Below are 10,593 nucleotides of genomic sequence, written 5' to 3'. Positions count from 1 at the left end.
ATGCTGGTTATTTACTATGAAGTAGCACCTAGAACAGATTCAAATTCTTTCTTAACAGATTGCAACAAGTAGAACCATTTGCTTCACAACACAGATTATACTTCATTTTGCAATTAAGAGGTTTACTTGAAACCTCCAAATGCAAGAAGTGAGAAAACAGTTTCTATTTTCTAAGGAATTATAACAAAGGACCAAAGTTCCAAAACCAATAAGAAATTAAATTAAATAAATGAAAAGTACAAGATACCTCTTTTTGAAGCACAAGAATTATTCTCAACCACCTTCAAACATCCATGCCTATTTGGAGCAGAATAAGCAAGCAGTAATTCTGCATCATGACTAAGCCATTAGAGAGTAAGACAACAGAAAGCATAGTCATATCAAGATAACAGATCAACAAGCTAGGGTAGTAACATAACAAAAAATAAATAAAAATGATAAGGAGAATCAAACATATACAAAAAACCGAAGACCCAACATCAAAGCAATTCCCACTAAATTTTTAGCACTAACTAAACCGGCAAATAACATCAAGAAAAAAAAAAACAAGAACAACAACAATAGCCTCAATAAAGCAAACATAAAATCATCAAATGAACATGTACAAAAGTAAACAATTCCAAATTTATGATCCAACATTTTCGAGCCTGTTTTAACCTAGTAATAACAAAGGCAAAAGAACGTCAAATTCTACTATTAATCCATATACTATGTATAAATTGTAGATTTAATCTCTATAATTTAATATCGTCATTTTAGCCATACTTTTGAACTTTAAAATTTCAATCCTAACCCAATTTCTATACTCTACCATTTTAAATAATATTAAACGATAAACACATTATCACATAGGTAATCAGGGGTGATCTGCCTTGCCCCCAAAATAAAAATTTGTATTAACCCTTTTAAAATCTAAAAAATTGCAAATTAATACATGATAAAATGGTATTTTGTCTCCCTAAACCGATAAAATTGTGATTTAACCTTCTAAAAATTATAAAGCTTTAAGGTTACAATAAAAATTTTAATTTTAATTTCAACCCCTCCATAAAAATCACTTCCTAGCTTCGCCCCTATTTGTAATGTTATGAAAACTTGTTATTGTTAATAGCTTTATAGTTAATAACTTTCAAAAGGATGAACAAGAAAAAAGATGCTGGCTATTTACTATGAAGTAGCACCTAGAACAGATTCAAATTCCTTCTTAATGATTGCAACAAGTAGAACCATTTGCTTCACAACACGACTTATACTTCATTTTGCAATTAAGAGGTTTACTTGAAACCTCCAAATGCAAGAAGTGAGAAAATAGTTTCTATTTTCTAAGGAATTATAACAAAGGACCAAAGTTCCAAAACCAATAAGAAATTAAATTAAATAAATGAAAAGTACAAGATACCTCTTTTGAAGCACAAGAATTATTCTCAACCACCTTCAAACATCCATGCCTATTTGGAGCAGAATAAGCAACAGTAATTCTGCATCATGACTAAGCCATTAGAGAGTAAGACAACAGAAAGCATAGTCATATCAAGATAACAGATCAACAAGCCGAGGTAGTAACATAACAAAAATAAATAAAATGATAAGGAGAATCAAACATATACAAAAAAATCGAAGACCCAACATCAAAGCAATTCCCACTAAATTTTTAGCACTAAATAAACTGACAAATAACATCAAGAAAAAAAAAAACAAGAACAACAACAATAGAGGCAATAAAGCAAACATAAAATCATCAAATGAACATGTACAAAAGTAAACAATTCCGAATTTATGATCCAACATTTTCGAGCCTGTTTTAACCTAGTAATAACAAAGGCAAAAGAACGTCAAATTCTACTATTACTCCATATACTATGTATAAATTGTAGATTTAATCTCTATAATTTAATATCGTCATTTTTAGCCATACTTTTTGAACTTTAAAATTTCAATCCTAACCCAATTTCTATACTCTACCATTTTAAATAATATTAAGCGATAAACCCATTATCACATATGTAATCAAGGGTGATCTGATTTGCCCCCAAAATAAAAATTTGTATTAACCCTTTTAAAATCTAAAAAGTTGCAAATTAATACATGATAAAATGGTATTTTGTCTCCCTAAACTGATAAAATTGTGATTTAACCTTCTAAAAATTATAAAGCTTTAAGGTTACAATAAAATTTTAATTTTAATTTCAACCCTCCATAAAAATCACTTCCTAGCTTCGCCCCTATTTGTAATGTTATGAAAACTTGTTATTGTTAATAGCTTTATAGTTAATAACTTTCAAAAGGATGAACAACAGAAAAAAGATGCTGGTTAATTACTATGAAGTAGCACCTAGAACAGATTCAAATTCCTTCTTAATGATTGCAACAAGTAGAACCATTTGCTTCACAACACGACTTATACTTCATTTTGCAATTAAGAGGTTTACTTGAAACCTCCAAATGCAAGAAGTGAGAAAACAGTTTCTATTTTCTAAAGAATTATAGCAAAGGACCAAAGTTCCAAAACCAATAAGAAATTTAATTAAATAAATGAAAATACACATACCTCTTTTTGAAGCACGAGAATTATTCTCAACCACCTTCAAACATCCATGCCTATTTGGCGCAGAATAAGCAACAGTAATTCTCGCATCATGACTAAGCCATTAGAGAGTAAGACAACGAAAGCATAGTCATATCAAGATAATGATCAACAAGCCAGATAGTAACATAACAAAAATAAATAAAATGATAAGGATAGTAACATACCGATTGGTTGTGGCAGAGAAGAGCGAAAGTGACGGTCGCAGTAGAGGAGACGACGATGCAGCAGGTCGTCCACTCAGAGTCTTCAATGGCAGTCGGATTCTTCAACGGCAGTCGGAGTCTTCAACGGTAGAAGGATATTTCGATTTTGATTCGGGGAAATATTTAGGGATTAGGGGAAAAGTTAGGGATTTGGGGAAATTTGGGTGGGGGAAAACTGAGTTCTTTCGGGTTTAACATCATGGATATATTGGATGGGAAAAAACGACGACGTTTTCGTATAAAACTGAATCAATTTGCGGCGTTTCTAATAAAACGCCACTAAAAACAAAGAACAAAACGCAGACGTTTTATATAAATTTGCGGCGTTTTATATAAAGCGCCACTAAAAACAAAGAATAAAACGGCGTCATTTAGAAAACACATAACACAAATTTACGGCGTTTTTGTTAAAACGCCACCAATAACAAGTATAAACGGTGTCGTTTCTTGAAATCGTAATACATTTTTGTGGCGTTTGTACAAAGCGTCACTAAAAACAAAACATAGAACGGTGTCGTTTTGCTGCTAATGTATAACCTATTGTGGCGTTTTTGAAAAACGCCATTAACAACAAGGATAATACGCCGTCATTTTTCGGATTCGTAATACGCCGTTAAAGCATAACATTTTGCGGCGTTTTGTGGAAAACGCCACTAATTACGCAGCATTAAACGGTACCGTTCCAATATCTTTTTTATATATATTAGTGGCATTTTTAATAAAAACGCCACTATTGTTTAACTTAATTAAAGTTCGATTCACGTTATACCCTAATCTAGATAGCCAAATTTTAATGGCCAATGCAAACAACTAAAATGACAAAAAAATATGATTGTTAAGACACTTGTTATTCGATAACTCAAATAAAATATTGTTTTAAAAGAACTAAATTAGAATGCTAACCATAATTTAAGAGAGATAATTATGAATTCCAAAATAATATTTTTCATAAATCTAAAAGTAAACATGAAATATATGTTGAATTGAAAAGGAGATCAATTAACATTTTGATATATATTAGTCATCCATTTTTGAAATGCATCATTTTGCCATTTCACTTTTTTCCTCTTTTATTGTTTTGTGAAATTTATTTTAGGGTTTACAAATTTAGGGTTTATAATTTAGGGTATTATAAGGGTTTAAAGATTTAGTTTTTAGAGTTTGAAGTTTTAGGGTTTAAAAGGTACTTATAGGTTGTGGGTTATGATTTAGGGGTTATGCTTTATATTTTAGGGTCTAATTAGGTAGTTTAAGGTTTTAGGATATTGCTTTAGAGTTTAAGGTTTAAATGGTTTAGAGTTTAGATCATAGGTTATGATTTAGGGATTAGGCGGTCATCGATTATGATTTAGGGGTTAGGCTTCATATTTTAGGGTTTAATGTAGTTTAAGGTTTTGGGATTAGCCTTTAGGGGCAAAAATTCAATTGTAAGTGAAAATGCAATCTGATGATCATTTTCTTATTGGAACATTATAAGTCCCCATATTTTTTCCATTTATAATTTATTTTTACGGTTTAGAGTTTTAATGTTTATGTAGGGTTTAAATATTAGACCCATATAATTAAGGATTTAGTTTGTATGGTAGGATTTAAATAAAAAAATTTCATTTTAGGGGGGCCGAAATCCTTTCAACCCCGTAGTTATGTCCCTAATTTAATATGATTCAGTACTTGAGATTGTAAAAACTTGAATTCAAGTTGAATTTGTAATTTGAGACGTAAAAATTTAATATTTAAGTTGGATTCAATTTTATAAGATTCAAAATAAAAATCGATGCACTAAAAAGTAGTTGATTAAGTTTGGTCTTGGGGAGGGGGAACTAATTTTGGAAAAATACTAAGGCATTTCGGGGATTACAAAATAGAGTATTTAAAATAATAAATATTAGCAGCGTTTTTACAAAAACGCCACTATAGCTCAACCTTTTGTGGTGTTTGGACCTAAAGTGTCACTATATCTCAGCTTTTTGCGGCGTTTTGAATAAAACGCCACTATTTCTCAGTTTTTTGCTGCGTTTTGAATAAAAACGCCACTATTACTCAGTTTTTAGCGGCGTTTTGAATGAAAACGCCACTATTGCTCAGCTTTTAATGGCGTTTTGTTTCAAAAGCCGCTAATGTTTAATATTTGCAGCGTTTTTCATTCAAACGCCACTAAAAACGCCGCTAAAAGTATGTTTTCTTGTTGTGCGAACAAAAACATGCAATGCGACCAAGTGATATATTTTCCCGCTTTAATGCCTATTCTTGAGAACACTAACCAAAACTTATCACACCTTAAATCTAACCTTGGTTTCACTCTTATAAACTTAAATATAACTTAAAAACACAAAAATCATTCTTAGCAACAACCTTTTAGTTTAGTGGCAAGGGTATTATATTGTAAGCATGAGAAATTAGGTTCAATCTCAAGTAGTTCCGTTTCCCACCCCAATTTATAAATAAATAAAAAAACACAAAAATGAAGAAAATAGAAAAGAAAAGTGAGATTGATATTGAAAGCATTAAGAATCTTACTGGAAAATCAATTTTTCTTTCATGATTGATGATTAGAAATCAAAGACTTGAAAGAAGAAATTTGTAGAGAGATTTGAGAGAATTTCGAAAGAGAAAGTGTAGAGAAAAAGTGCTTTTGCCAAAAAACCTACCAAGAGTCTAATTTTTATTAGGCCCTTGGAGAAATTACCTCTTAAAACCCTCAAACTTTAAAAATTCAACTTTAAAAATTATAAAATTGCTCCCAACAATTTTGTAAAGTTTACAATTTAGTCATAATATCTCTTTCCACTAAATTAACTCCAATTAAAGTCTAATAATCACACTAATTAACTACCAAATAATAATTCTCAATTAACCCGACATTAATTCCATTCAAACTCTCAATTAATCATAAGCATTTTTAGTAACGACTTGATTTTAGGCGGTGTCAGAAAATGCAACTTCGGAACCCCATTTCAGTAACCAAGTTTATAAGGATGAAATAGAAAGACACACAGTTATTATGAAAATGTATTACAAGTCGGTTAAGTAATTTAATTGAAAAAATCATTAATTAAAGCTCAAGGACAAAATTATAAAATTTCAATTACTATTAAGTTTTAATTTAGAAAATGCTTATAGACCTAGTTAACAATTATTCAAAGGGCCTAAATGGCTACTTAACCATTATGGTGAATTGAGTTAGTGGATGTTGATGGGAATCCACTTATGATTAATGTTAATCACTTAAGTAAATAAAATTAATGGTTAAATTTTGAATTAAATTAGTTAAATAAGATTAATTGGTTAATTAATATTAGTATGAATATAATATAGTGGAGAGCAAAAGATGAAAGCTTCATCTTTCATACTATTGTCGTTCAAGTTCAAAGAAAGAAAGAAACATCAAGCTAGTAACTAAGCATTCGACCATTCAAATTTCTTAAGGTAATCAAGACATGTTCTTGAATTTTTTTATAGATTTATGATTATGAGAGCTTGATTTAGCTGACCCATGTATTAATTTCTTCAATTGTTAAATATTTAGTAAGTTGCCGTTAAAATGAAATTGATTATTTTGAACTCGATTTGAAGAAATTGATAATTAGTAGACTTAGATTTTGATAAGGACTAAGTTAGAAACTAGGTTAAGCTTGTTAGATAACTTTGTGACATTAGGGGCTAAATTGGATAAATTGAAAATAGCTATGAAATTATGCAATAGATAGAAAGTATAAGGTCTCTAATGAAAGAACGTGAAATCAAATTTTTAATCCGATGTTAGATATGGAAAAAAACAAGTATTTTGAATATAGGGACTGAAATGAATAAAATGAAAAATATGTTGACTATGTATTTTAATGTGATCGGGATGTGAACTAACATTGTTTTATAATTGAGTTATCAAATGAAGCTAAAGACGACACCAGATCATCTCGAGAGAAGAGAAAGACGAGTGACGAAAATTGCAATTCGTACTTTTATGATTCAAGTTCAACACATAAATACATATACGTATGCATATATATATATACACACATATGCCATTGTTGCAAATTTACCTATTGAGGTAAGCTTATTACTGCTTCTTGACTCAGTTATACATGATAATATCTAATGTCGTGAATTGGATTGAATTAAATATAGTAGAAACAAGCATGATATGAATTGATAAATGATATGTGATGTGAATTAATGATGAAATGGTATGAGATCATGATATGTGAATCGATTTATAAAATGTAATTGGAATATTGATACCCTATTAACTGTTCGAGCAAGGTCGAATATAATTGACATGTCATAAGATTAGATTTATGTACGGTTTTATACTTCGGTTTTATCAATGAGGCACGGACTGCAATATATACTTTGGACGTTCCAATGAGGCATTGGGTGCCGTATTGGTGTGATAGTTGGATGATCCGTATATCTATCTTGAGTACGTTTTCAGTTAATAGGGATTATAAAACATGATCTTGATAAATATTATTTGAATTGAAATGATGATGTGAAATGACTTTATATGTATATATATATGTATATGAAATGTATCAAATGACAACATGTGAAAGATTATGTGAATCATTTTAAATGAACCTTAAGGACTGATATGGTAATGAAATTAATCAATAGATTCGAGAAAATTGAGATTATGAAATAAATGAGTAGTATGCTATAAAATGAAAATGACTATGATATGTATTAGAAAGCATGGTATGAAACATTCATTTGAAAGCAAACATATTAAGTTGACATATTTTTATGGAAACTATCAACAATAATAATTATTAGATTAGGGTCTTTAAATTAAAAAAGTAATAAAATTAAATTTTTAACTTTTAAAATATAAAAACTAAATCTTAAATTCTATAAAATTTTAAAACTAACAACATGTTTTAATCAAATAATAATAATAATAATAGTAATAATAGCCCATTACTTGTAAGCATTAAATAAATGAAAATGAGAATTTTACTTATCCTCTCTAACTTAAGTAAAGCAACGAGGCAGGGTGAGGGTAGATATTACTAAATTCACTATTGCTTCATAATTGTTACACTTTGTTTCACTATCCACTTTGCTCTATCATGGATATATAATCTTGAAAATCTCTACCACTTTTATGAACATTGAATGCATCCATTCCCGCCTCACCCTTTATTTCTTCTTTAATATTTTTAATCTTTTTAAAGTTAAGTAAAGATTTAAACATAAAACATATGGATTTTTCATGTAATACTTTATTATATTTTTACCCTTTTAATAATTATATATATGCAATAATAAAATAATAATTTCATATAATGAACCGAGACAAGATGAAATCCAACATCCAAAAGAAAAAATCCACTCCATCCCATCCCACATCCACTTTTTTTAAAAAAAATCTTCTTCATTAAAATGAATTATTTTTTAAAAAATTCTTCATTAAAATTTACTAAAAATGAATCAAAGATTCAAAGTGATTAAAATAAGTAAAATTGTGGCAAACCTATCATTACCAAAATAGTATAAAATTAACTAAAAAACAAATAATATTTGATATTACTGACATAACCAAAAACACAATCTATTTCTTTTCCTCGTTAAAACTTCCATTTAATTTTTTCATTAACATATATCTTTCTAATTTTGCAAATAAAAACTATTTGAAACGTTGTACTTTTATAACCCAATTAACAATCCCTAAAATTAGAACTAAAACCAATTTTTTTACAAAATAAATTTAACTATTGAATTCAGTAAAATATTTATATTAAGGAAATCAAACTGCGAAATAGATCTATTCAAAAATCGAGTTAAAACATGCTAAAAATCATACATTCTTAAACATGATTAAGCTAAGTTTTGCCATTCAATATTCCTTAGATTACCGTTTGATTCTTTCCTCTCTTACAGCCCTTGGCATTGCTCTTCTCTTATTATGCTGCTTGATTGCAGCCTGTATCTTAATTTCGTTATTCGTCACCATCTTCGTCTACCTTCGGCTACTTACTTCCGAATCAAGAATCCGTAACTATTTGCAGTTACCGGTTACAATGCAACGGCTTCCGGACATCGTGGACGACAGGGTGGTGTTAAGTGTGCAGGTCTTGGAGAAGCTCTTACCCTCGCTTAAGATTTATGAAGACAATAAACATCAGTTAAAATACAGTGATTGTCCCATATGCTTGGATGATTACATGGTTGGTGAATCTTTTACGGTTTTTCCAGTGTGTAAACACACGTTTCATTCGAGTTGTATTCAGCATTGGCTCCAGAATAATCTAACTTGCCCCGTTTGTAGACAATGTATTTATGATTTGTAGATTACAACTTTGGAGATTTGGGCTATTTTTCATTTGGAAGATTATTTTTTATATTTGTGTTTATGTAAAATTTTATTTGATCCCAATTAGTTCCTTTTTATCTAACTAGAATATGTTTAAATTGAACACCCAAAAAATGAACATCAAGATCCTAACATATGAGTTTTCTTTAAATTGAATTTTTGGAGATGAAATAAATTAAATGGAGAGTTGATTACCACTTTATTGGCTACTAATTCATGTACATATACTTTTGTCATCTATGAAGGTTTTGTTTGTATACAGACAATGGCTTAGTATTATCATACTCCATATGCTTACAGTGAAAAAGCAAGAGTCAGATGAGTTTAAATTTTCAATCTGCACCCTTAATTTTATCATTTTAATTTTGATATTCTAAAAGTTGTATTTCTATCCAATACATTGAAAATAATCAATGTAAATATATATATATATATATATATATGCCTAATATGACAAACTGACAATACCAATTTAACAGCAACAATTTCAAGTAAAAAGAGACAATCATAAGCCACCAAAATAGCGAACAATGCCTTGAGAAAGGTTCATTTCTTGTATATTTGAGCAGTCATTCAAAGAATTTAATATCTTATTTGGTTACTGATAAGCATTTTCACATATAAAAGGATGCTTTGATGAACACTTTTAAGTATACAAAACGATTCCAGCACTAGCAAAGAAAGATGGCTATTGAGTCTGCAATCTTACTTGCATTTGCCACCTCAGTGATTCTGGTGCTAGTTACTGGTATAGATGCCGGTGACATCGCAATCTACTGGGGTCAGAACAGTGACGAGGGCACATTGGCGGAGACATGTGCGACCGGCAACTATGACTTTGTGAACTTAGCATTCCTTCCGACCTTTGGCAACGGACAGACTCCAATGATCAACCTTGCTGGTCATTGTGATCCTTATAGCAACGGATGCACTAATTTAAGCTCAGACATCAAATCATGTCAAGCTCAAGGGATTAAAGTAATACTTTCACTAGGAGGAGGAGCAGGGAGCTATTTCCTTGCCTCATCCGACGATGCCAGACGGGTTGCAGCCTACTTGTGGAACAACTTCTTGGGGGGACAATCGGCCTCTCGACCATTCGGTGATGCCATTTTAGACGGAATTGATTTTGATATTGAAGGCGGAACGAACCAACACTGGGATGATCTTGCAAAGTATCTCTCCGGCTATAGCCAACGTAGCAGGAAAGTATACTTGACGGTAGCCCCACAGTGTCCATTCCCTGATGCTTGGGTTGGGGGTGCCCTTAAAACTGGCCTTTTTGACTATGTTTGGGTACAATTCTATAACAACCCTCAATGCCAATACACAGATGGTGATATTACAAACCTTGAAAATGCATGGAAGCAATGGACTACAAATGTTCCTGCTACCAAAATTTTTTTAGGTCTCCCGGCATCACCAGAGGCAGCTGGTAGCGGCTTTATCCCTGAATCGGATCTTATTTCTCAAGTACTTCCTGCCATCAG

At 30.7% G+C, this 10,593-nt stretch overlaps 1 protein-coding gene across 1 annotated transcript in view; it reads left to right on the top strand.

Annotated features, from left to right (window-relative positions):
* Positions 1-9,787: 9,787 nt before the first annotated feature.
* The window catches only part of LOC108460015 (acidic endochitinase-like), an 897-nt gene continuing 91 nt past the window's right edge, over positions 9,788-10,593 (top strand). Inside the window, exon 1 of the mRNA XM_017759400.1 lies at positions 9,788-10,593. This exon is cut by the window's right edge and continues 91 nt beyond it. Coding sequence (XP_017614889.1) covers positions 9,788-10,593 — 806 coding nt within the window.

Source organism: Gossypium arboreum, chromosome 5, assembly GCF_025698485.1.
Source record: "Gossypium arboreum isolate Shixiya-1 chromosome 5, ASM2569848v2, whole genome shotgun sequence".
Lineage (NCBI taxonomy): Eukaryota > Viridiplantae > Streptophyta > Magnoliopsida > Malvales > Malvaceae > Gossypium > Gossypium arboreum.
The sequence above is the reverse complement of the archived record's forward strand: the minus strand, read 5'-3'. Positions and strand labels throughout refer to the sequence as shown.